Raw genomic sequence first — 27,318 nt, 5'->3', positions numbered from 1 at the left:
TGGTCCACATTCACTCCGAGTGGATTATTCACACTTTGGAACTGTGCTCTGCAATGTAATGCAAGAGACCCATGCCCTGGAAAACTGGCCCTCCTCATTTCTCTTTGCAATAATTCACCCATTGTACCCAGTGGCGTACTTAGCTCTTGTGGTGCCCAGGGCTGTTGGGCAGGGCTTGGTCATAAGGGGGAGAGGCTTTATGGCAAGGGTCAGGGGTTGGGGATGTGCCTCACCTCTGATTCCTTGGGGAAATTTGCCACTCCTTTCTCTCAGTGGCCGAGCCTGCCATTTGGTGAGGAAGGAAGCCCTGGCTGTCGTGATGTGAGGAGACTGTCCCCTGATTCTCCCTTCCCCTCAGGGCGGGCCCTGTATTTGCCAGCCAGCCCTGCTCCAGGCAGTTTGGAACACTGGCTTCCCGAGGGTGGCCATGGATCAGGAATGAACCCAGCTGCCTCTGGTCCCACCACTCCTGGGACAGGCAGCTGCAGCTCACAGGCATTGTTGAGAAGGTTGAGGGCCTGAAGGTGGGCAGCGGTGGAGATCAGAGCAGAGATGGCCTGGTGGTCCTCTGGCACCCCTCTCCCCCAAAGGGGTGCCAAGGTGCAAGCCCTGGTTGCCACACCTTAGTTATGTACCCCTTCTGCTCTATGTAGCTTTGTGTACAGATACCTCTGCCTACTGAACGTAACCCTTTCTACATCGGAGAAAGTGGCTGCTCACTTACAAAAGAAAAAAAAACATGACAGAGAAATTGCGAGGTGAAGCCATTAAACGGAGGCTAGAAGATCCTCTCACCACGCCAGATGCTTACTCAGACCCCAGGAGGATATATACCTGCCCAAGTATCTCCAAATTGACATTGCGATGTCTTTGATAATTGCTGAATCTTGAGAAACGACTCTAAATTAGAAGACTTCACTGAGCCATTTTGTGTCCCAAACAGGAGAAAAGTGGGATGTAAATAATTTTATTTTTTTAAAGAAAGGATATTCTTGAAAGGCATTGCATAGCTGCTCAAGGTGCATACGGAAAGGACCTCTGTTCACTTCCCAGGAGACCTGAGCTCTGTTTGAATCTTTGGGTCTCGTGCAATTATTATGACAAAGCTGAAGAAGTCCCACAACGAAACTAGACATCACCTGGCAGCCTAGTCTTGGTTGGATGATATTAAAGACTCCAAAGAGCAGAACTTCTCTCGGTGTTTAATGTTAACCTCTAGTAGAAACATAGAAATTCTGCTGTTAACTGCAAGATTTATTAAGCCACACATGTCCCCCCCCCACCCCCCAATTTGCTTAAGGTGCAGGTTGGAAAGAGTTTGGCTGGTGGAATGTCACCACACATGAAGCTTCCTTATCGTGAATCAGACGTGTGGTCTATCAAGGTCAGTCCTGTCTACTTAGACTGGAAGCTGTTCTCCAGTGTCTTAGCAGAGGTCCTTCCTCTATTGCAGGGGTGGCCAAACCGTGGCTCTCCGGATGTCCATGGACTACAAAACCCATGCTGGCAGGGGCTCATGGGTATTGCAGTCCGCGGACATCTGGAGAGCCACAGTTTGGTCACCCCTGCTCTACTGCCTGGTCTTTTAAACTGGAGATGCTAGGGATTGAACCTACAATCTTCTGTGTGAAAAACAGAGGCCACAGCCCCTCCTGGGAAGCTGTCTTGGAAGCCGTAGCATTTTTCTTTTAAGGAAATAGTTGAAGGTCAGATTGGCTAAAGAGAATGCGTGTTCATTATCTGTGAGGCTGGGCTTCTCAGCGAATTCTCTGCCTAAAACGGTGCCACTGCAGAGGTTGCTCAGATGTTCAAAAGGCCCCATGGTCAGCGGGGTGATCAGTGTCTCCTCCTTCATCCCGCCACTGTCTCCTCCTCCCGCACGCCCAGCCGAGCAATCCAGTGTTAGCTGTGACAAACGGGATGGTTCCCCTCGTCTTGGGAAGCGTTTCATTTTGCCTTGGCTTCCTCCGACGACTTGCGTTTTGCTTTAAATCACCCTCAGCCAGACCTCCAAAACAGCTCTGCAGTTCTTTCCCTGATGTATGGCGACAGAATTAGCTTAACGTCCCTGGCAACCAATCCCTCCACTAAAAATAGTTGGGTGCTTCTCTGGCTTGGTGTTGTGGTTGGGAGCAGCAGTCCCTAATCTGGAGAACTGGGGTGTATTCCCCGCAGCCAGCTGGGTGACCTTGGGCCAGTCACGGTTCTCTCATAGCTCTATCAGTCTCACCTACCTCACAGGGTGGCTGTTTTGGGGAGAGGAAAGGAAGGCAATTGTCAGCTTCTTTGAGAGTCCTTCGGGTAGTAAAAAGTGGGGTACAAAAAACCGCTCTTTTTTTCTTCTTCTTCCTCCTCTTTTCTGTATGTCTCCTTCCCTGCCTCTGCCTCCCACCTCTAGCATTTGGCAAGAAAGTTGTCCATGGGGGTGAAGACCCCTTAGTTGATTGTTGAGGGTCTACTGATGGGTCAAGTAGCAAAACAGGACTGATTCCTGGCTGAGCAGGGATGTCCACCAAGCCCCCTGCTGCAAACTCAGGTACAGAAAAGGAACAGATGCTGAAGCAAGTATAACATCTGCCTCTTTCCCAGATGAAGACAGCCAGGTACCCCCTGCAGGATCTCCTCTTCACAAAGCCTTTAATAGTTTTGCGGTTGGAAAAAAGCTGGCAAAAGAGAGCAGTTAAGTCTGGGCACCAGGCTCACAGCGAGAAGAGGGTTTAATGCCAGCTTTTTTATGAGCATGGTTTCCTGGTGCAGAGATAGGAGGACTGGATCTGTTTGTTTGTTCGTTCATTCATTCATTCATTCATTCATTCATTCATTCATTCATTCATTCATTCATTCATTCATTCATTCATTCATTCATTCATAGATTTGTATACCGCCGCTCTCAATTGTCCTGTGGCAGTTCACAATAAAGCAATAAAAACACAATAACCCCCATAAAATACCCCATAAAACATTAAGAAGATGGTGAACTATTTCCCCTCCCTTCACAAACTGAGTATCAGGAAGCAGGCAGGACCCCAGATCACAGATATCTGTTTTAAATATCACAGGGCCCTGTATATATCATGAGGATTTTCAAGGACTCATAGATGTCATTATCAGCCGCATCAAAACACCCCCTATTTTCAAAAAACAGCCCTAAAAATCAATATATCATTATAGATAGTTTAAGCAAGTTATCTGAATTCCCAGCTTTCATTTTTAAAAAGATGCAAGTCTCTAGTTCCTCTTCTAGAGGACATATGCCTTTTTCTTTATAACTCCACAACGGAAAGGGCTAGGGGCTAACTTTTAAAACAAAAATGCACGCTGGAAATTCAAGGAACCTGCCTAAAACGTCATTATAACATGGCTGCCAGATATCGATCTTTTTGGGCCATTTGAAAAGAAAATGGAAAGCACTCTTCTTCAGGGCAGGGGGGAGAAGGAGTGGAATGATGATGGATAAAAATCCTCGAGAGATGGGCAGGAGTTGGGTGGGACAAAGAAAAGGGACCCAAACATTGTGCACTAGGAAAAAGCCAATTCTAAATTGACTTCTGGGAAAACATTGGGGCCTGCCTTTCATTTCTCAAACTTTTAACTCCACCCACTGACGGAGCATTGGTACATGTCCCGAGAGGGCATCCTTGTATCCCCAGCCCTGAGGAATACCATCTGGCCATCCTGCAAGAATATGTGGGTAAACCAGAGCCCCGGGGTGGATGGGCTGGGGGGAGAAAGGTCACCCTCCCCCTTGGCCCCTCTGTCTTACGTTTCAGTTATATTAGCATGTAAATCAGAAGCAGTGCTTTTTCTGTGGCCTCCAGCCACATGTGGCCTCTATGCAGCATGTCATAAGTACTTGCTCATCGCGGATGGCGTTGCATTTAAACGGTCCTTGCCAGATGGGCTTGCCTGTATAGAAAATGATTACTGACACAAACGAGGATATTAACCGACAAGACATTAATCGCTCAAGACATACAATAAATGGGTGGTGGAGACGCTGACATCTCTACCTCCAAAGCCCGTTCCCTGAACTCTGTCATGCTCCAAGAAACAGATTCTAGAATCACAGAATCCTAGAGTGGGAAGGAGCCATAAAGGCCATCTAGTCCCACCCCCTTGCCCAATGCAGGGTCAGCCTCAAGCATTCAGGAGAAGGATCTGTCCAGCCGCTGCTTGAAGACCGCCAGTGAGAGGGAGCTCCCCACCTCCGTAGACTGAACTACTTTGTGAATTTTTCCACCCTGATATCTAGCTGGTACCGTTCTACACGTAGCTTTAAGCCCTTACTGTGTGTTCTCTCCTCTGCTGCCAACAGGAACCGCTCCTTGCCCTTCTCCAGGTGATGATCTTTCAGATCCTTCAAGAGAGCCCTCCTGTCCTCTCTCAGCCTCCTCTTCTCCAGGCTGAGCATTCCCACCTGGAGGCTGGCAACTCTCTGATCCTGTGCCTGGAGGTCAGCAAGCGTAGGCCCTCTGACAGAAGGGATTGGGGGGCTGATGGCCATCCCAGCCCGAATGAAGGACACCCCATTCACATGCATGGACCAGGTCACACTGTGTGTTCGGGAACAGGGGCTCGAAGGTAGAAAACAGGTAATGGCTCCAGGGGACTTCCACACAGGGTTGCCCGGTTCTTCCTGGGCAGGGGGTGGTCGAGTTCCTAGCTCCAGAGGAATATCGGGGGGGGGGGGGGCTGGGGTACATGGCCTAGGCGCCACTTGGTGTGCGTGTGCAGGGTCAGCAGAGCATGGTACCCAACCAGGTGCTGTGGCCAGAGCAGAGGAGGCACCTGACCCCTTTGCCGCCCTTGGGGATGGTGTCAGGACATCGGACAAAGAAGAGGACTTGGGCGGGGGTGGCTCTTTGGGGCAGCTGTGAGTTCGGGCCCCTGCCCCAGCATCAACAAGCCCCGCCCTCTGTGCCACCAAGCCCCGCCCCTTGACAAAACAGCCTGATACAGAACTCCCCAGCTCTAGGTTGGGACACTCTTAGAAAGAGGGAGACCATGCCCCCAAGCTCTCCCTCCCAAGCAGCCGTGCTCCCCAGGGGGGGGGGCTGATCTCTGCAGTCCGGGGAGGAGCAGCTGTCATTCCGGGGGATCCCCAGGCCCCACCTGCAGGCTGGCATCCTTAGGCGACCCCCCCTCCTCTCTCTAGACGTTGTGCTGCAGTCCTCCCTGCAGGCGGGGGTGGGGGTCGGGCACAGGGCATCAAGAGGAAAGGGGGCAGCGCGCCCCCAGCCCCCCCCCCAGGGCAGGAGGGATCTATGGGGGGCGGGAGGGGGGAGCAGGAGGGACGGGCTGGCTCCCTTCTCCCCCTCTCCGGCTCAGAGCGGGCTCAGGCAGGTGGGGGCGGGCCAGGGGGAGGGGAAGGAGGAGGAGGAGGCAGCCGCGGCCCTCCTCCTCCTCCTCCCCCCCCCCCGCCCAGTTTCGCTCCGCTGCGGCGGCAGGAGATTTCCCCGCGCCTGGCCGGAGGGAGCTGCGGAGCGAGGATGGGAGTCCGGGCGGCGCTGCTGCAGGTGAGAGGCGGGGAAGCGCGGGGCGGGGGGGGGGGGTGCTTACCTTGCGGGGGCTTATTGCAGGGGGGGGTCTTCCCCTGCCTCCTCCTGCCTGCACTTGCCCCCCTCCCATGTTCAACTTTCCAGGCAACCCGCCCGGGGGGGGGGAGGGGGCTGCAGAAAGAATGAAGCCAGAAGTGGGGGAGTGGGAGGGGGGGGCGGGATATTGGCTGGGATTGATGGAGAGGGGTGTGTGTGTGGGTGGGGGGGGTCTCTCCTATCTTCAGCATCCCCTCCTCGGACTGAGGACGGGAGTTAGGCATGCTGTTGGGGGAAGGCTGAGCCCTCCTTTCCTTTCATGCACCGGAATTCTAATCTGCAGCCCCCACCCTCACCCCCAATTTCTCCCTGTCCACCACCCCCACCTCCATTTGCCGGTGTGGGGCAAAGTCTGGCTATTGCAGTTCCCGAAACTGCTCCTGCTTCCTTCCTTTGGGGGGTGGGGGTGCAGTTCAAAATATGGACTCATCCTCCAACCCCACGCTATCTTCTAATCCAGAGACCTGGGCTTGATTCCCCACTCCTCCTCCACGTGCTGGGTGACCTTGGGCTAGTGACAGTTCTCTCGGAGCTCTCTCCACCCCACCTACCTCCCAGAATGTCTGTTGTGGGGAGAGGAAGGGAAGGCGATTGTCAGCCGCTTCGAGACTCCTTCGGGCGGTGAAAAGCGGGGCATAAAACCCAGCTTTTCTTCTTGGGGACTAGGGACTCCAATGCACACCTGGAAGGACAGTGACCCTTGTCCGCAGTTGTAAGTTTTTTTGGGGCGGGACCCCACAGAGGGAGCCCCTTAAGTTTTCATATATAAACTGTTTCATCCCGGCAAATGTAAATGCACAATAATGACTAACTGTCCTTTTCAGAGGGTTTATCCCCCCTCTCTATCCCAAGTGATGTATATGAAAGTGTAGTAAGAACTACGGAGAGGTAACAAATCCCCAATAAGAGGTCTTGAAGGTCTATCGGGGGAGGAGGGGGGGACTTCTCTTCTTAATGGGGGCCCAGAATGGTACAGGGCATCTCCTCCTCTTCCGTTCCATCTTCGCAATAACAACCCTGTGTGCTGGGTTAGTCTCAGGGGCTGCGACCCACCCAAGGTCACACAGCCTAGCTTCTAGGGCAGAGAAGGGGCTCACACCTGGGTCTCCCAGCTGCCAGGCCAAAGCTCTAACCATTACGCCAAGCTAGTTGGCAGGTTTGATTGTCCAGGACAGGGCTCTTCCCCACAGGTAGTGCGGTCCTTTTGCAGGAACCGTGGCCAGAGTGAAATCTGTTCTTTACAAAATGCAGGTGGCCGAGCAGGCAAAGGTTATAGAAGAACAAGAACGGGTGGTTTTCAGACTCCTGACCTTTAAGGTCTGCTTTTGGCTGCTCAGGACGCGTTGAGGGCCAGCTGTGGGGCTACAGCACAGTCCAGAGATAACATTCAGTACAAGTGGGGACATACTCTAGGCCAGGGGTAGTCAAACTGCGTCCCTCCAGATGTCCATGGACTACAATTCCCATGAGCTCCCGCCAGCATTTGCCAGCATTGTAGTCCATGGACATCTGGAGGGACGCAGTTTGACTACCCCTGATGTAATCGGTTTAGTTGTTGGCAGGGGCTCATGGGGATTGTAGTCCATGGACATTTGGAGGGACGCAGTTTGACTACCCCTGATGTAATCGGTTTAGTTGTTGGCAGGGGCTCATGGGAATTGTAGTCCATGGACAACTGGAGGGATGCAGTTTGACTACCCCTGCTCTAGGCCTTTAGGAAACCTTAAACCAGGAGGGTGTTTTCCTGTGGCCATATTTTAATAGAGTTGGGTGAATCTTCAAGCAGCAGCTGGACAGATCCTTGTTCTGGATGCTTGAGGCTGATCCTGCACTGAGCAGGGGGCTGGACCCGCTCTGCGGATACAAATCTGTTAGTGGCCCCTGGCCCCAGAGAGATATGCCTGGCCTTGGTGGAATGAGCTCCCGGGAGAGCTGGCAGGGGCTCATGGCAATTGTAGCCCATGGCCATCTGGAGAGCCGCCCTTTGACCACCCCTGTCGTCAGGTTCCAGGTAGGGGAAACGGGAAGCTGTACATGGCAACCCTGCTATTCCTTAGAAGTCCCCTGTCCAAATACTAGCTAGGGCCAGCTCTGCCTAGCTTCCGAGATCTGATGAAGCAGGGCTAACCTGGCTCACCAGTATTGGTGCCAGTATGGGACTCTTCCTAAAGGTATCCCCAATAAGCCTTCAAGGAACCTCAGAATTCAGGGGCACTGCTGGATCCCACAGCTGTACGAGGCTTCTCCCCTTCCCCTTCCTCACAACTTGCTTGTGGTGCTCGTGTGCAATGGCAACCAAGGTCACTGAGTGCTAAAGAAACCAAAAGCAGCTCTACCAAAGGGTGAGAATGCATTGTGCCCAATAAATATCCCCAGGGGAAGACTCTGTGCCAGGTTCTTCCTGACGCCCAGCAATCATCTTTCCCGCTTGAAGATTTTTCTTCTTTACATCATTAGCTACCGATGCTCTTTTTTCCCTGCTCTTCTCCAAGGTGGCCTGATTTCCGCCTGATCATCTGAAAAGTTGGGCTCTGCAGGGAACTTTTGGGCAGTGTGCCTGCAGTTCCTTTTTTTGGCACGCTGTAGCGCCGGAGGCCACCGAGGTCAGCCTGGATGGATGGTCTCTCCTTGTGGCAGAAGGTGCTGCCGTCTTTGGTGCTCCTTGGAAATTTGCACAAGATGAACGATTGGCCAATTAATCCTTTTAAAACATGTGGCCACCACCACAAAATACCTGTTCCTTTTCTGTGGCTTTTAGAAAAAAAAGAAGAAGAGGAGTTGGTTCTTATATGCCGCTTTCTCTCCCCGAAGGAGTCTCAAAGTGGCTTACATTCGCCTTCCCTTTCCTCTCCCCACAACAGAAACCCTGTGAGGTAGGTGAGGCTGAGGGAGCCCTGAGATTACTGAAGAAGAAGAAGAAGCGTTGGTTCTTAGATGCTGCTTTTCTCTACGCAAAGGAGTGTCTAAGCAGCTTACATTCGCCTTCCCTTTCCTCTCCCCACAACAGACCCCCTGTGTGGGAGGGGAGGCTGAGAGAGCCCTGATATTCCTGCTTGGTCAGAACAGCTTTATCATTGCTGTGGTGAGCCCAAGGTCACTCAGCTGGCTGCATGTGGAGGAGCAGGGAATCAAACTCAGCTTGCCAGATTAAAAGTCTGCACTCCTAACCACTACACCAAGGTGGTTTAGGACTACTTAACTGTCTCTTTACATCAAAACTTTTTTCCCTCCCTCTTTCTTTGGTAGGTAGGAGAAAAGCACCATGTTATATCAGTAACTGTAAGTCGGGATAGGGGATGAAATGAACAGGTTGATTGGTTGTTGTTGTTGGTGGTTTTGGCTAAAGACATCTTTCTTTTAATTTCCGTTTATTTACACTATTTGGATGTCCCAAAGCGACTTTCATTGTTCTTATATTGGGTTAAGATGCAGGAGCAGGACTTTAGCAGGGTGGGCCAGTGTTCAAAATGGAACGGAATGAATGTGAAGCAATAAAAAGGACATAAGCCTTCCTTTTCCAAGTGTTTATTGCTAAGAAACCCCTGAAACATTCTTCAGGCTTGGAGAAAGCCCAGCAGTGGTGTGATTCTGCAGCATTTGGTTGAGAAGCAGAGATGTGTACAAGCCCACCTGGGTCCCCTCCCCTTCCCACCCCCTCCAGGCCAGTCACTGGCCGTTTTGGGAGGCGGTGGGTGGGTCATCATGGGATGGCAAGGGATACGCTTTTGTGGGTCACTGCTCACTTATTGCATGGGGCAATGCAACAAGGGGGGGCTGTTTGATGTTCCCACTTGCCACCACCAAAGGGGAGACGGCGCATCTAATGTTCCTTCCCTTCTCACTCTGAGAATAGGGAGAAGTGTACAGTGCTACATTTGGATAATAAAAATGTGATGCATAAATATAAGACAGGGCATGCCACGTGAAAGGGACTTAGGAATTCTGGCGGGCCATAAGCCAACTGTGTTATGTGGCAGCTAAGAAGGCTAATGTGATATCAGGCTGCCTTGCTAGGAGCATAGAATCCAGAGCAAGGGAAGTTATAATGCTTCTCTGTTCTGCATTGGTTAGGCCTCTTTTGGAATATTGGGTCCAGTTCTGGGTGCTGCCGTTCAAGAAGGATCTTGACAAGCTGGAGTGTGTTTTGAGAAGGGTGACTAAGAGGGTTGAGGGGTTGGAATCCGTGCCTTACGAGGCGAGCTTGAGAAAGTTGGGTATGTGTGGCTTGGAGAAGAGAAGGGAAAGGGGTGGTTTTTTTTGGGCTGTGTTTAATTACATTAAAAGTAGACCTGTTGAAGAGGGGGCCAACTTAACTACTGCCACTTTAGAGACACGGATGAGGAGCCATGGGTTCAAATTAGGAGAAAGGAGATCCCACTTAAATATTAGAAAACATTTTCTTATAGTGAGGGCTGTTCATGGATGGAATATGCTGCCTTGGAGAGTGGTGGAATTTGGAAGATTTTAGGAGGAGATTTGGACGAGCCCCGGTCAAGAGGGTGTGTGTTTTTAAAGTCCCCGAGAAGATGGGGGGCTGGACTGGATATCCCTCTGTGGTTTCTTCTGGCTCTGTGTGTCTGAAGAAGTAAGCAGTGACTCACGGAAGCTTTTACCCTGCCACAAATTTTGTTATGCTTTAAGGTGCTCCTGGGCCTAGTCTGCACACAATAGATAATGCACTTTAGAAGTAGATTTTCCTGTTCTGCACTGGAAAACCCAGCTGCCAAAGCACATTGAAAGTGCATTATCCTTTGTGTGCAGAATGGGCCCTGGACTCTTGCTCTTTTCTACTGAGAAATGTTGAGCTGCAGGTTCCTCTTCCAAGGGAAGAACTAAACATCTCTCTTGTACGATGAACGGAATGCTCAAAAAGTTTCTTCACTTGCTCAGAGACTAGGGGCCAAGCCCGTTGCATTCAGGAATTCAACGGGCCCTAGATTGGGAGCGGGGGTGGAAGAACGCTGTGGATGGCCTCCCCATCCCCCCAGGGCCTGGAAAGGTTGCAGGCTGGAGGCTCCCAGGCATGGAACTCACCAGCAGGGGCAGCTCTCATGCAGCAGGGATCTGTAGCCTCTGAGGGGAGTGGAAGAGGTGCAGGTTGGAAGGTGATTGGATGGCTGCTGGACAGGCAGGCAAGCCGGTTGGAGAAGGAGGAGGCACTCAGGGGCGGGACAGCCGCCCTGATTGGATGTTAAGCGCTGAGTGGCACTTAAGCCATGAGACCAGCTCCTCCTCCTAGGCCTTACCGGAAATATATTATGGGGAACAGATAGGCATGTGCACCAAGAAAACATTTGATACTGTTTCAGTTCAGACTCAGTCTATTCGGGTATATGCAAATCACCTGAATACCCATTGTTAGAATAGGGATTCAGGTGATTTGAATCTAGCCAAAAGAATTTGGATACAGCCCGATGAACTGCTGATCTACGGAGACAGGCCTCAACCGCACTGGGACGGGCGGCATGCTGGGTGCGGGAAGCAGCCTCAGAGGGGTCTGCTAGGGAGAAAGACCGCACCAAACAGCTCAGGATCAGCTGAGCTGACAGCTTATTTGGGGGTGGTCTTTCTCAATCAGCCGAATCATGAATGAGCTGCATTTAGCCCGAATCGATTTGGGCTTCTCTGATCGAGCTCATTTAAACTAACGGGACGTGCGGCTCAGCTCAGGGAAGCCTGAACAATGCCTGAATCAGCATTGATTCCAGTATTTTGGGGCTTATTATCCAAGCTGAATTGCACATTCCTATTCACAGACACTTACCTATTCAACCTGATGGTGACCGGGGAACTTTTGGGCGAGAATCATTAGAAAGGAGACGCTCACCCCCAAAAGTCCACAAATCTTAACTCTGGGGACACAGAGTACTCCAAAAATAATGTGCCCTAGAATCAGACCCCTTCACCCATCACCAGAGTGCTGTGCCAGCCACAACCCTGGTGATTTCTCCCCACGTTATTGCTATATTCTCTGGATGCCGGAACCACATGGGCTAGGCCACCTGCACGGGTCCTTCCCAGTGAAATGTTGGCCACAGCCACGAGCCAGGCGTACAGAAAGGTCGTATGCATTACCGGGATGGCCAATCTGCGACTCTCCAGATGTCCATGGACTACAATTCCCATGAGCCCCTGCCAGCTGGCAGGGGCTGATGGGAATTGTAGTCCATGGACATCTGGAGAGCCGCAGATCGGCCACCCATGTATTAAACTCTGCTCAGAGCTTGTAGCAATGCAACAGCATGAGAGGGCCCTACAGAGGACCAGCTCTCCTATTCTAGGGGTGTGAATCAGGACACTCTTGTGACGTACCCCCCCCCCCACACACACACACCCATGAGTCCACGCAGTGAAGCTGTAGCAAGGAGCTCCCCTGTTAGTTGATGTAAGCACAAGTCTTAGAGGTGGAACCACAAATTGAGCCTGAGGCTCTGAGTCCATTTCTAATGTCAGGGTTGTGTCCTGGGGTTGAGTGGCCTAACGGGGAGAGTTCTGAGCACGTGTAGAGCGCCTTGCCTTCTTCTCACTGAGCTGTCCGCTGCCTCATTTCTAGGGTGTAGCAAGAGGGCCATACAGGCCGCCAAGCCAGGAAGCAGAACGCCCTGGCAATCTCGTCCTCCTTGCGAAGATGGCGAGGAGGTTTCCGTTGAGTTAAAGACGCTTCTCCCTCCTCCCGTCGGCATCATCCACGCACATCAATTATGCCTCGTGCAAATAGAGTCTGCAGAATTTCCCTACATGAATTCATTCCAGATACAGACAGGAATTAATATATGTAAATCAGAAATAGAAGCTATTTTTACGCCCGGAGATACCCTTTCTTAAGAGGCGCCTGGGCCCATCCGGGCTGCCAGAAGGAGCATGTGTGTGTGTGTTCATGTGTGTGTGTCTGTGTGTGTGTGTAATGGTGAGTGATTACAGCTTTGTATATTGCGGGGATGGCCAAACTGCGGCTCTCCAGATACACACGGACTACAATTACCATGAGCCCCTGCCAGGATGGTGCTGGCCAGGCAGAGCCAGGCAATAGCCACCTCTGAATTTCCCCTATCTTGAACGCTGCAACAGGGGTTAGTAGTGGCGAGGGAGCATGCATGAGTTCTCTCCTGCGCCCTGCCACATATACAGGGTTGGATCCAGAGCAAATTTTCCAGCAGCAGAATGGAAATTTCCAGCTAGCCTTCCCAAGCAGCGCACTGATCTCCACAAAAGGGAGATGGGGAATCCTGAGAAATGAGGTGTGTGTCTACGGGTCCTACCTCGGGACGTGGAAGTATGGTGGAGGTTGCCAGCTTAGTCTGGATCAAACACGCAGCTCGTGAAAAAGCATGCCGGTTTTTGCGAGTGAAACATTTGATGTGAAAAGTGGGAAATTCTCCTGTATGCCTGACAGCTAAGGAGGCTTCAGAAGACAATGGCAGAAAACAGGTCTGTTTTTCATTTTGTTTGGTTGTGTTGTTGTTCAAGTATTTAAAAGGCTGCCACGTAGAGGATGGAGCAGAGTTGTTCTCTCTTGCCCCAGAGGGACAGGCCAGAACCAATGGAATGAAATTAATTCAAAAGAAATTCTGTCTAAACCTCCGGAAGAAGTTCCTGACAGTTAGAGCGGTTCCTCAGTGGAACAGGCTGCTTCAGAAGGTGGTGGGTTCTCCATCTTTGGATATTTTTAAACAGAGGCTGGAGAGCCATCTGATGGAGAGGCTGATTCTGTGCAGGCTTAAGGGGGTGGCAGGTGACAGTGGATGAATGATAGGGCTGTGAGTGTCCTGCATAGTGCAGGGAGTTGGACTAGATGACCCAGGAGGTCCCTTCTAACTCTATGATTCTATAATTCTATGATTCTGAGGAAGATTCTTGAAAACAAAACAAATCCGGAGGTTGTGCTGATTGGACTCCCAAGAACAGAAAAAGGTTTGAGAGTTTTTTGTTACCTTGAGAGCCCCCTCACAGTTTTCTTGTTAACAGCACCTTTTGTCTGTGCTGTTTCTGAGATCCCCAGCACAGCCTTTTTTACATGAACAGGGCCCCCCCTTCCCTCCCATTTTCACCCACGGAAAAACCACTTTGGATCCAGCCGATTAAATGGACTTGCATAATACAGTCCAGGCCCGCCTGTTTCAAATTCCACGAGGCCTCGTTAGCCAAATGCCACAAGCTGTCTGCCTTCCAAGGCGGGTCTCCGGAGGCGTGACTGGTCTTTCTGCCAGTGCTTCTTTGGAAACTGGTTAAAGCTGGGCTCTCTGTGTCCTCAGTGTCCAGGATTTTATATCCTACTGGGACTGGAAATAAATTTTAATGTAGGAACATCTTGCAAAAGGATGGTATTTATGGCTGCTAGTCCTCCCCACCAGCCCGCTCTGCCCCTTTGAAGGCTGGGGGCAGGGTGGAATAAGGGGGGAATAACCATGGTGTTTGCAGCATGACATGATTTTTGGGGTGAGCCATAGAGTTTCTGTTGAAATTGGGAGTGGTGTGATGTCGCTAGCGTTGCCATTTCCCAGTTGGGGCCTGAGGATTCCCTAGTTTTGCATGTCCCCCTCCAGTTCAGGGCTTTAAGAAACTAGGGGAAATCCCGCCCCCCCCAACAGGCTGAGTTTTGTCCCGCTCTCTCAGTTGCTCTCTCCTGCTTCCTTCTCCGGGGTTGCTGTTGCTGCTGCAGTGTGGCAGCTTGCTTTAGCAAGATTTTCTTGATCATGGGGAAGAGATACAAAACCGAGCCACCCTTCCCTCCGTTGGCTGATGTGTCCTTCCCTCCTCCTCTTTGGGGGAAGGAAAGAGAGGGAAAGAGAGAGAGACAGAGACAGAGAGTCAGAGAGAGACAGAGAGAGGGACAGGGAGACAGAGAGAGAGGTGTCTTCCAGAAAGTGCCTTCCCACCCCCAGCTGGCAGCACCTAGGGACCTGGCAACCTGGCCCCCTAGATATCACTTCCAAGATCAGCCGGAAAGTGATGTCATGCAAGTGATGTAGTGGCAGCCAGGGGTTGCCAATCCCCAGGCGGCACCCGGAGACAATAGTGATCAGTTCCCCTGGTGAAAAGGGCTGCTTGGAAGTTGGACTATATGGCTTTATATGCTGCTGAGGTCCTTCCCATCCCCCAACTCCCCTCTTCCCCAAGCTCCGTCCCCCAAATCCCCAGGTATTTCCCAACCCCATGCGGCCATCCCTCAGTCTTTCATCAGCTGCTAGGGTTGGCCTTGGCAATCCTGATTTAGTTTCCTAGGTCGGTATTTTCCAGTTATCCCCAAAAGCAGGGGTAGTCAAACTGCGGCCCTCCAGATGTCCATGGACTACAATTCCCATGAGCCCCTGCCAGCATTCGCTGGCAGGGGCTCATGGGAATTGTAGTCCATGGACATCTGGAGGGCCGCAGTTTGACTACCCCTGCCCTAAAGGTTAGGACTCCTTGTGTGGAAGGAGACAGAACTGGCCCGATTCCACAGAGGCTGTTTGTATCTCACGTTTCTCGCAGCCGGTTCTCCACTCTTTTTGCCACACCCTGTCTCCCGACAGAGGCCACATCCCGAGAAGTCGAAGGATTCGTGCTGCTGGAGAGATTTCAGGGAGTGGGTGAATTAAGGGAGAACTGGCGGGTACGTCTGAGAGGGAAACCCGGGAGGGGGTTGTTGTTGGGGAGACAGGAGTGCTGGCAAAAGTCGCTTTCTCGTTCTGAGTTCTGGGAGATGGGCGGGCGGGGAGGGGGTCCGCTCCGCCGTCAAAATCACCCGGCGCTGGAAGAAATGTTCGTGGAGGAGGGGATGACTAACAGGGCAAAACAAGTGGTTTGCCTCCCCCTCAGTGCCTGGAAAGATCAGAGCGGTTGCAGCTCGCCTACAAGGGAGGCGAAAGGCTGAAACGATGCCAACATTGCCAAAGCAAGATTTCACATTTGCCCCTCCCATGGATTTTGTCCACACGGCTCCCACAGTGCTCACCATAGCCTTCCTAGGTACTCAGAGGGGATTTGCTCTTCATTTGCAGCCAGAGAAAAGCTGGTTGAATGCAGTCTCATATCTTTCTTGTATCTGAGAGCCAGTGCGGTGCAGTGCTTAAGAGTGGCAGCTTCTAATCTGGTGAGATGGTTTTGATTCCCTGCCCCTCCAAGTGCAGCCAGCTGGGTGACCTTGGGCCAGTCACAGTTCTCTTGGGGCTGTGCTCACAGCCGTTCTCCCAGAGCTCTCTCTCAGCCTCATCTCCCTCGCCGGGTGTCTGTTGTGGGGAGAGACAGGGAAGGCAATTGTAAACTGCTTTGAGACTCCTTCTGGTAGAGAAAAGTGAGGCATAAAAACCAACTCTTCTTCTTTACCTTTCTCGTGAGTCAATTATTTACCCATCGAGACAGTTTTATCTTATTCTTTTCCAGGCTCATTTGAGGCCCTTTATAAATCCATAAATAAGTTACAGCACATTGAAGCAATTAATAGAAAAATTAAGGCAGTGAAGATCGTCTGTCGTGATTTTCGCCTTTGTGAGGCAGTTTTCTCTGGCCCCAAGTGGGTTTTTTCCCTCCTCTAAAGGACTCCTGGAAATAGGACTGAAAGTCTTAATTGGTGTAATTAATTGCAGATTTAAAATGTGGGCTGTTAATCACAGTTGTAGCCTGTGAAAAAGAAGAGCGAGTGGCATTGTTGTTAAACAAGTTGTGCTCACGCTTGGCTCAGGCACTGCCAGGGATATGGTTTCGGGCACAACGAGCCAGTTTGTCTCTGCCATATACTTGAAAGGCTCTCTTGGTTTTCCTAAACAGCCTGGAAATATCGCTTGTATTGGGAATCCAGTCATGATGATTTCTAAGCTGGTAAGCTTTTGGCATGAATCTTGCGGGTCACATACGATGCTGTGCTAAATCTGAAGATGCTCTGAAATATCAACGACACGTTTCCCTCTTGCATCCCTCTGGTTATCTGGGACCGACGTATCTGTGGGACTGCCTTTCCCGTTATGACCTTATAAGAGCATTACACTCAGCAGACCAAAATCTGCTCAGGGTCCCTGGCCCAAAGAGGTGAGACTGGCCTCAACCAGGACCAGGGCCTTTTTAGGCCTGGCCCCTGCCTGGTGGAATGCTCTGCCAATTGACATCAGGGTCCTCCGGGACCTCAGTCAGTTCCACAGGGCCCCTAAGGCAGAGCTACTCCGCCAGGCTTATGGTTGAGGCCAGGATTATAACACCCAATAACATCAATTTGGCTGGCCTCCCTAGGGAAACTTCTGATAGAATACGAAGAACTGAGTCATCCACTCAAAGAAAGAAACCCAACGATTATATCAATTGACAGAGGCATGGACTGTAAATTGTTTTTAAGTGGAATTTAATCTTAAGTGTTTGAATGTTATTTATAACTGTATTTTACTGTTGATGTTACCTGCCCTGAGCCTCACGGTAAGGGTGGGTTACCATGATAAAGATAATAATAATAAAGATGATGATTATGATGATGATGATGAAGTTTAGGAAGTTTAGGAAGACTTAACTCTTGCTTTGGTGCCACAGTGTTCCGCATTTCCGACCAGTGAAAACAAATGATGGGGATGAATAGTTCCACCAAAAAAAGGATGTGCGCCTTTAAAAAGTTACTTGAAAGTATATGTGCTTCTGAAAAGCTACTTACATTCTTTCTGACATGCTATTTATGCCATGTATTAGTGTGGTAAATACCCTTGGGGTTGTTGATAGACTGAAAGGCACTTTGTACTTATAATGCATGTCTTTGAAGCAGAACCTCAGGAACGCTGATGACCTAGAAAAATGGAAATATGCAAATATGCCTCTGTCACATCTAACAATGTGAGAAATTCTTCCTTCCAAAGAGCCTCTGAGACTGAATGGAGAATCTTCATATGGAAGTGTCTCAGCAGGTATAGTGGATAGGTGCATGGACTTCTAATCTGGGGAGCCGGGTTTGATTCCCTGCTCCACCACAACCAGCTAGGTGACCTTGGGATCGCCACAGCACTGATAAAGCTGTTTTGACTGAGCAGTTATCTCAGGGCTCTCTCAGACTTGCCTACCTCACAGGGTGTCTGTTGTAGGGAGAGGAAAGGGAAGGTGATTGTAAGCCGCTTTCAGACTCCTTTGGGTAGAGAAAAGTACCATCTCTTCTTCTTCTAAATTTGTTGATGTACATTAAATCCAGGATTGCATGTCAATCCTCATTGTGCACGGGCATTATGAAATATATTGCATATACTCCAAGCCCATGCTCTGATGCTGACACTACTTCGATATATTTTCAGTAGATGCTCTACTGCAGATCTAAGCAAGCACTAAAATAGAGTCACAGCAGTCGTGGCAAAAAATATGTAGACACACACATGGTTTAGTCACTCATAAGCGCTGAAACGAAACCACTGCCAGTAAGGATATATTTGTTAATGCCTATCTGACCTTCCTGTTAACAATTTAATCTTTGTTCCGAAGCGCAGAGAGCACTTTCTGCAAAGGATAAAGGCAGTGTAAAAAAAATACAATTGGAAGGAAGCTGGATATGAATGAGAGCTAATTAATAAATGTCTCAGTGAAGAGCTCTCAGGAAGAGAGCCTGATCTTTTGTCCCCTCAATTGCTCTAGCAAGCGAGTAACTTTTTAGACTTCCCACACGGTTCATGCAGTATGCAGAGAAATGAGACAGTCCTTAATCATGTAGTGCTCATTCAAACTGGCTTGATTATCCCCTAATAGCTCCAATCAGGTGAAGAGCAGCCTGATATGGAAATAGATTTGATGACAGAGTAACTGACCTCAACATCACTTTTCTTTTGTTGTAGATTTATGACATTCTGAAAAACCTCAGCTCTAAGGTTTCTTTCAAACTTGACCTCAGCCCTAAAAAAAGGTCACCAACCACGAGATGGGCCTTGGAGATCTCCCAGAATTAGAACACACCTCCAGGTGAAAAAGATTGGTTCCTTTGGAGAAAATAGCTGCTTTAGAGGGTGGACCTTGTAGTCTAGTTCCTTACTGAAGTCCTACCACTCCCCCAACTACCTCTCTTCTCAGGCTCCACCCCCAAAATTTCCAGGTATTTCTCAAATCAAAGCTGGCAACTATAACTTTAGAACATGGTTGTCCAGACTGTGGCTCTCCAGCTGTCCATGGACTACATTTCCCATGAGCTTCTGCCATGGTCTCATGGGAATTGTAGTCTGTGGACATCTGGAAAACTACAATTTGGCCAGCCCTGCATTAGAATCTGCTTCCAGTGCCGTATCTCAGCACTGGAGCCGGGACAGCAGGAAAACCACAAAAAAGGAGAGCCACCAAGTATCTGGTTTACGAATACTTGGTGACGCTAATAGTGTATTCTCCAGTTAACATCTGGCAGCCAGTTTTTCAACAGCCTGTTCACCTGCTTGTTGACCCATTTGTGGCTGTCCAGCAGGTTGCTTTCATGGATTCTTTCTTAGCTATGTAGCGTGTTGCCACTGCACAACTGGCTTCTTGCACATGCACAATGCTACAGCGCTTGATTTGAATTCAACTCTTGGCATTCCTTGCTGTGCTACTTCTCCAGAAGATAAAATATTATTTAAATACACCATTCAATTAATCGCAAATCACATAAATTAGACACAAATAAATGCCATGTGTTTTGTTGTGTTTTTAAAAAACCTACCATTTGGTGTTTGCCAACATTAACACCTGCTGATCTCTTTGGATTGACACTATTTTTGTGTATGTGTGGTTTTGAAAACAGTCAAGGCAAACCTGTTCAGCCAGGGATTCCCTACCGGGGGGTCTTTGGACCCCTGGGATTTCGTGGGAGGTTTGAAGGGGGTCTGCAAGAGCTCTGAAGGGGCATGGTATAGAGGGGGTCTGGGATCCTACTCTTCTTTCTGGCCTGCATGAGGCAACTCTGCCATAGTAGTGGCAAAGTCAGGGGGAGGGAGCAAAAGGAGGACTAAGGGCAGGGGTAGTCAAACTGCGGCCCTCCAGATGTCCATGGACTACCATTCCCAGGAGCCCCTGCCAGCATTCGCTGGCAGGGGCTCCTGAGAATGGTAGTCCATGGACATCTGGAGGGCCGCAGTTTGACTACCCCTGACTAAGGGTGTGGGTTGTGATGTCACTTTTGGGGGTGTGGCAGGGGGTGTGGCCAACTGATATCTGTGCTAGAGGTTTTGCCTTGAACAGCTTAAGGGCTGTGGGAACGTTACGCCAACGGATATCACTTCTGGGGTCCTCAAAGTCTGAAAAATTATTCCAGAGGATTCTTCACAATCAAAAGGTTGAAAAAGGCTGCGTTCAGCAGATGACAAACTCGTTCAGCAGTGTACTGAATAGACCATGTGATTGACTCTCATCTGACTGATACAGCAAGTTCGGCTGTTTGTGGCCAAATTCATGGCATCCCCAATCTTGGTCCCAACAGTTCAGTAACCACAATTACTCCGTATCTATATGGGATTGCAGGAAATGTTTTCCTACTCAGAAGATAACTCTCTCGGGCTCCAACGACTTGTAAATCCGGCCCCTCTCGCTCAACATCACACACTCTCTCTCTCATTCTCCCAGATCCAAACGCGCATGCAAAATAGCCCTTGCAAGCGGGTGGAATTATTTACCCAATAAATTGCAGCAAATGCCTTGTATCAAGAGCACAAGCAAGCACTGCTGACGGGTTCTGTCAAAGCCTCACCACCATCCATCTTCCTTCTCCGGAGCTGTCAGGTTGCATCCTGAGATAGCGGTCAGATCTTGTCCTACATGCTGAAATATCTGAGCTGTCAGCAGGCCTTGTCACTGCACAGTGTGTTGCTTACCCTGAAGGGGGGGGGGGCATTCTGGTGTCTGGATCTCAGACATGACAGTGTCCTCAAGGCTTTATCTGAGCAATACATATGTCTGGGTGAGTCTGCATATGGTATCAGGGTCTCCATTGAAATACAGTTTGGTTGCCGTGCCGGCCTGCATCAGCAGAATCAAAACAGGAGTCCCGTCGGCCACAAGATTGACTAAGGTTCTAACTTTTAAGGCAGGCTTTCTCAACCAGGGTTTCGTGAAACACTGGGGTTTCTTGATGGCCCTAGAAGGGTTTCCCAAATGGGTAGGAGTTAAATTTAGCATATGGCCATGTTGAGTTGCCCCCTCCTCCTGAAATGGCCAATGGTGGTCCTGGAGAGGGTGGGAAGGGGAGGGACCCCAGGCGGGCATTTACACAGCTACACTTCCCAACCGTATTCTGCAGGATTGCACCACTTCTGGGGTTTTGTGAAGCCTGAAGAATGTTTCAGGGGTTTCTCATTAGTAAAAAGGTGAGAAAGATTGCTTTAAGGCTTCATGCAGTAAAGGTCTGGTATATCTGAGGGACCACCTTTCCCAGTATGCCTCCAGTAGAACATTGCAGTCTTCAAATGCTAACATGTTGGTGGTCCATGGCCCAAAAAAAGTGGACCAGTGCTTGAGATCCAATCTGGGATTTTAGATCCCAACTAGGGATCATAAGACCAGCCAATGGGGATGTAACAGAAAGCTCCTTTAACATGGCCCTGGGAAATGCCACCCAGTCTGTAAGAATTCGGCCTTTGGCTGTGCACCGCAATTATTGATTGTGAGAAGTTGCTGGGGGTACCGTCCGCTTCCTCCCTGGCCGTTTCAAAGCATCCCCCTCTTATCTTCACACAGGTTCTTTTCTTCTGGGTCAACCTGGCTGCAGCCACCACCCTGGATGAGCTGTGTGAGAACTTGTTTCCCGCTAACAACAGCACCAGTAAGTGTATTATAACTTTACTTCTGACATTGTGCTGTGGTGCCTTCCCAATGGACAGTTATCCCTTGTGGCAAGGGAACAAGTGATGCAGCTATCCAGAGACCTTCGGACCACTCTAGCTTTGAACACCAGAGGTTGTGTCTGCTGGCCCAATTTCAGTAGGCCCTCAGTTGCTGGCCCAGAGATTCCTCAGCTTTCTTGTCATCTCCCTTGCTAGCATTCATCCGTCCTTTTCTGATTGCCTGCTGTCATTGGAGGGAGACCTGCAACCTGTCTCTCTCTCCCAGTCATCCTCAAACCTGTCTGCTAATGCAGGTGATGAAATCACTTCTATTGACATGCAACGTCTGGGGGGGTTGGCAGGGAGGTGTGGCCACCCAACATCACTTCTGAGCTCCTCAAAGTCTGGAAAATTATTTCAGGGGCTCCTCTATGGTCAAAAGTTTGAAAAAGGCTGATCTAGGATGACAAAAGATGTTGGGTGAGCCCTGGATGGGTCACCATACCCTGTACATTTGGACTTCTGGGTCACCATCCCCAGAAATCTGGGGATCGCTGCTCTAGGCTAGAGTCAGGCCAACAAGACTCCATTGACACAGCTGTCTTTTTGAGTACCCTGTCATATCAGGGATGAACCATGAGCCTCTTTGCCAGCACTAGCATCCAAACCAGCTGCCTAGGACCATTGGATTGCTAAATGGCTCACCAAATGGAGCCCCAGACCCCAGAGGGCAGGTTTATCGACTGCCCTCTCAGTGCCCAAGAGCTCTGGCCGAATCTACGTTGAAGAGAGAGCCTCTTACGGGAAGAGGGTCTGTTGGACTGATGGCTTGCAGGAGAGGCTCAGATGGATTGGAGGGCCAGACTCCCCTGCCAAAACACATGGTCTGAGGGACACAAGGAAGTGGTGGAGTTGTTTGTAAACACTGCGACAGTCCCCCAGTCTCATATCTTTCCTCTTGTCTCCTAAAGTTCGTTCACCAGCACTCATTTGGCTGTGATCTCTTCTTGCCCCTGTCCCGCATTACAGAGCTCTTTGAATGCATAAATCTGCCTTACACTTAGTTAGATCCTTGCTTGGTCAGTTCGTCTTGTCTGCTACGATTGGTAGCAGCTCTCCAGGGTCTCAGGTTTGCCTACCACCTGGAGATGCTAAGGTCCAAACCTTTTGGCAGCCCTCAAAATCTGGTGCCCTGGACCATTACCTAGATTTGGCCAGTGGTCGCTCTAACCGTGGTACTGGGGATGCTACATAACGCATTAGACCCCAAACGGATCAACTGAGTCCCTCGTCGTATGTCTTCCAGCAATGGGGTATCGCAATACTGGCTGAGACCCTCCTCGGCCAGGAGCAGAACTGCAAATGGCAGAGCCAATTTCTGTTAATTAACTTGCGAGATCATTGCCTGCCTGATCGACGGACCCTTCAGTGTTTCCATTGCACCTTTCTGCGCATTAAATGTGTGCGGTCATTAAATCACATTCAGCAATTTTCAAAGTCCATCAGCACAAAGGCATTCCGATGCAAACCATCCAAAAGGAGAACTGGGAGCCGGAAGAGAGAGATCGGCATTCAGGCTAACCAGACGGAGCGTAAAAGAATCTCAGTGCATCGGCCACGTGCGGATACCGTTTTGGCAAACGAACTGTCTGAACGCCTGTGCCAAAGAACTCTCAAATCCTCTGGCGGATCGCTCTAGCGCTTCTTGCAATTCATTGAAAGAGAATTATTCTTCTCTGGAAATCCATATTTGTTTTTAGGGAAATAGAATGGGAATTGGAAAGGAAAGTCGGCGGGATTTTGGAGTTGTGGTGGTGATTGTCCTGTAGACCTATGAGGACTATCAGCTTGGTTAGTTTTAAAAGGGAAAGGAGCTGAATTTTTGCGTGGGGGGGAACAATTCAGCAGAAGCAAATTAAAAACAGAGGGGGAGAGAGCGTAGTCTGTCTGCATTTTATCCTTGCGACGATTTCATGATTCGCTTATAATTTCCCTCCCAGAATGATAACGGTATCTTATTCTAACTGGCCCACCCTGATTTCATGCTGTTTTGTCAAATTATGTTTTGTGGATTCTGTTATTTTTCTGGTTGGTGCTGTGATTTGCAGAGTCAATTATTCCAGCTCCCTCTTTCTCCCTTCTTGAGAGGGCCTTATTCTTTCTGGGTGATGGTCTGTGAATGCCACGGATCTCCTCCTCTACCCACCGGCCCTCCTCCCTTCCGCTTCTGTTTTGACGGCTTGTTTGTCTTTGCTTTGTTTTTATCCTTGCCAAGAGTGTCCCTAAAACCGGTACCACTAGATCAGCTATTTTGATTCCCTTGTGGCCAGTAGGTCTTTGTTCCTTATGCAAATGAACCCGCTGTCCGAGTGTCACGTCCTGTCCTCTGGCTGTCATTGGCCCGGCTGCTCTGACATCAGTGAGAGCCATGACCTTCACGGTTTGCTGCTTTAATGCCCTGGGGCAAACGTGAGTTTTACAATTGCAAAGTTGAGGGCTTACTTTTGGGCTAAGTCAGCCTTTCTCAAACCCCTGGAACATTCTGCAGACCTCAAGAAACCCCAGAAGAGGGACGGTCATGCTGAATATGGTTGGGAAGCAGAGCTGTGTATACCCAGGGTTGCTCCCCTTCCCACCTCATCCACGTCCCTCGTCCATTTTGGGAGGGGTTGGTGGGTCAACACGAACACGGATGGTCATATCATCCAATACATTTTTAACTAATTAAAATATATATAAAATTAATTTACTCCCACCATTCGGGAAACCCTTCCAGGGCCATCAGGAAACCCCAGGGTTTCATGAAACCCTGGCTGAGAAAACCTGGGTTAAGTTAAAGAGGGGTCTGGGTTGCATTTATTCCTAAGGTGGAATTCCCTCAGCCACTTGCCAACGTGGACCGGTTGAACGTTCCCTAGTATTTTGCAAGCACAAAACAAAAAGGGCGATGAGGAAGAATCCGTGAACAAATTCTCCGCAATTCAACTTTGCTTGCCAAAAAATTATAATTTCAATAATCCGTGAAATGAATTTCGCGGGACTGGTAGATTTCAGCAGAAGGAGGGGACAGAGAATGACATTGAGCAATTCAGGGCTATTTGGTGGGTGAACACATAAAGGGCTGTACGCTTGGCTGTGAGCTCCACATCCTAACACTCCACATGCACATCTGTGGTCTGTGATGAATGGTTATTCGCATGCACGAGTTCGGTTCCCTTTGCCACCACTGCCTCACTTGACAATTCAATGGATTGATAGATCTCTTTGCTTCATTTATACTCCGTCTCTCCCCTCAATGGCGACGGGAAATGACTTCCACTGTTTTATCCTCGTACAACCCTGGGACCGAGAGTTGTTGACGGAGAGTGACTGAAGTGTTGTTCAGCAAGCTTCTGTGGCAGAGTGGAGAATCCAGTGGGGGTCTCCAAGATGTAGCCCCACACTCTACATAACGCAGTTGGAGGGAATTGATTTTTTTTTAAGACAAAGTAGAACAACAAAAACCTGCCAAGATCGATGGTCAATTAAGCCATTGGTTGAGGACAATTCAATCCCTTCTTTCCCTGAAGGAGCTCAGAGAGGTTTGTTTAGCTTTTTCTTCATCATTCCATTCTCACAACAACCCTGTGAGGTAGATCAGGTGGAGAGACAGGGGCTGGCTTGAGGTCACCCAGCAAGGTTCCATGGAAGAGTACGGATTTGAACCTGGGTTTTCTAAGTCCTCGTCTGATGCTGGGCCTTTCCTGACTGCTGGCGGCACTGAATTTGGAGGTTGAAGAAAAAACATTCCTTCCTTCAGGTTTTGGTTTGCAAAATTCCTGGGTTCTGAAACACAGAAGACATGAGAACCAGCTTGGTGTAGTGGTTAGGAGGGCAGACTTCTAATCTGGGCAATGGAGTGACCAATATGTGCCAGGCTTGGGGCAGGGTCAGTGCCAATGTTGTGTGGCCACAGAGATTAGCCCCGCTGCCATAACAGGCGCCAGCCCGGTTTTCTCCACCCGTGCGGAATCAGTACTCTAGTGGTTAGAAGGGCAAAGTAAGCATGGGGGAGGGAGAGGAGAAGTGGGTAAATATGCCTTTGGTTAAGGTGAACAGATTTTAACATTGGTAAAACGGGACATCATTGACCGGGGTGGTTCTTGATTAAAAATGTGGTCTATATGGAGAAACAAAAATTTTCATGGAACGCATAGAACGCAAAAATAGTATTGTAATATATATCTTTTACTTGCAACATAAGTACAATTTGCCAGGTGCCCCCAGATGTCCCTCCAAAAGTGGGACAATCTGGTCCTTACCTTTGGTATACCCTGTCTTTTTTTGGCAATATGCCTCCCGGTCTATCTGGACATGTGCTAAAATCTCTGACTTGAGTCAGCAAGTGATAAAAAGGAGCTTCCGTTTTCCCGTGTATTTATTCCCTAGGGGCTTTGCCGTGGCTTTAATCCATGCAGTTGTGTTGTCAGCGATTTCTCATAGCATAAGCATGGATTTAGGACAGGGTTTGGTTTGCTTCCTTGAGATTTAGTGGCTGGCTTTCTTGGTAGCAGAAAGCAGGAAGGCGACAGGGGAGCGAGAGAGTTAGTGGTATGTTCCATGCACCCTAAGACAATCCTAGTCGAGGAATTAGGCATTGTAGAAGCAATTATGTTATTTCACTTGCATAAAGCCCTGTCCCTGCATATTTGGGCCTGGCTGTAATGATCAGCAGCTTTCTGAATGCCGGCTGATTTCTCACAAACTCTCCTACAGTTTGAGGATGTTGGCGCAAAAATCAAGTTCTCTGCCTTAGGGTCATCAACTTCCAGGAGGGGCCCAGAGAGCGCCTGGAATTACAAGTGATTTCCAGTCTACAAAGATCAGCTCCAATGAAGAAAACCCAGACTGGAGTCCAGTAGCAGCTTAAAAGACATCTGGGGTATGCTGTTCCAAGAATCGGGAGAAAATGGCTAATTGAAGGGCAGGCTCCGTGGCCTTGGACACAGTCTTCTCCTGCTTGAATATCTGGATCCTTTTGCTTGCAACAGCCACTTTCTGCTGGTGGGTCTCCGAGAAGAAATTCTGAGAGGGGAGAAATGGGAGGACCCAACAGAGGGAGTGCTGCGGGTTCAGTTCGTCCCTTCCCCACCTTTTCCATTGGCATGAATTCGACAGTAAGAGAAAGAAAAACCTATCCCAAGGCTATTATTGATGTTATTAAAATTATTACAGAATAAATAAAGGCTGGTATTACTAGCATCCCCATATTGAAGAGCCAAAGGACGATATATATGCTATATTATTCAATAGAGGTTGAATTTCACCATTGGGATATTCATGATATTTACATTCCGAGGACAACCATTGAGGAAAATTTCCATATGAAAACGGGACATATCTAGAAACCGGTCTGTTTGGATCTTACACTATAATAAACAAACAAGAAGGAAGAACCCTTTACTTTATTTATTCTGTAATAATTTTAGTAACATCAATTGGGATAGTTTTTTTCTTACTCTTATTGTGTTCACTACAAACCGCCCCCCTTGTTTATATTTGCATGAATTCAACAAGGCTGCCGCAAAAATCCCCAAAGACCTCAACCCATCACTGGCCACTTTGGGAGTGGGCGTGAGTTGAGCTTCCCAAATAAGGAGAAAACCTCCCTGGGAATTAATTTTTTTCAAAAAATTGAAAGCAATTACATCTCCCACAACCAGCGTAGCCCATCTGGGGCTCTGGAGTAACCCTGGGGTTACCTTTAACCCTGACTAGGAGTGGCTGCTTTAGAGAAAGTACACAAAGATGAGCTTGGGCAACATCTGGCAGCGTCTTGCTGTTCTTAGGAATCCCGGTCTCCTTTTCAGACTGATAGATGGGCCTTCTGGCGGCCCGATGATGGATGCCTCTGCCAAGCGGCTCATTTACGGGGCTTTGCAAAATGGCTGGCTGAAATTAAGTATTGGCATTTGCAGCAGGTGACTCAGTCCTGGTCAGATGAGGTTGCTGGGACAACAGCAGCCTGTTTCACC

General features: G+C 49.4%; 1 protein-coding gene across 1 annotated transcript in view; it reads left to right on the top strand.

The window, feature by feature from the left end:
- Positions 1–5,417: 5,417 nt before the first annotated feature.
- Positions 5,418–27,318, top strand: part of CRHR1 (corticotropin releasing hormone receptor 1) — a 49,784-nt gene continuing 27,883 nt past the window's right edge. The window contains exons 1-2 of the mRNA XM_077313849.1: positions 5,418–5,516; positions 21,219–21,303. Coding sequence (XP_077169964.1) covers positions 5,490–5,516; positions 21,219–21,303 — 112 coding nt within the window. The 5' untranslated portion in view covers positions 5,418–5,489. The remainder of the gene's footprint in view (positions 5,517–21,218; positions 21,304–27,318) is intronic.

Source organism: Paroedura picta, chromosome 16 (genome assembly GCF_049243985.1).
Source record: "Paroedura picta isolate Pp20150507F chromosome 16, Ppicta_v3.0, whole genome shotgun sequence".
Taxonomy (NCBI): domain Eukaryota; kingdom Metazoa; phylum Chordata; class Lepidosauria; order Squamata; family Gekkonidae; genus Paroedura; species Paroedura picta.
The sequence above is the reverse complement of the archived record's forward strand: the minus strand, read 5'-3'. Positions and strand labels throughout refer to the sequence as shown.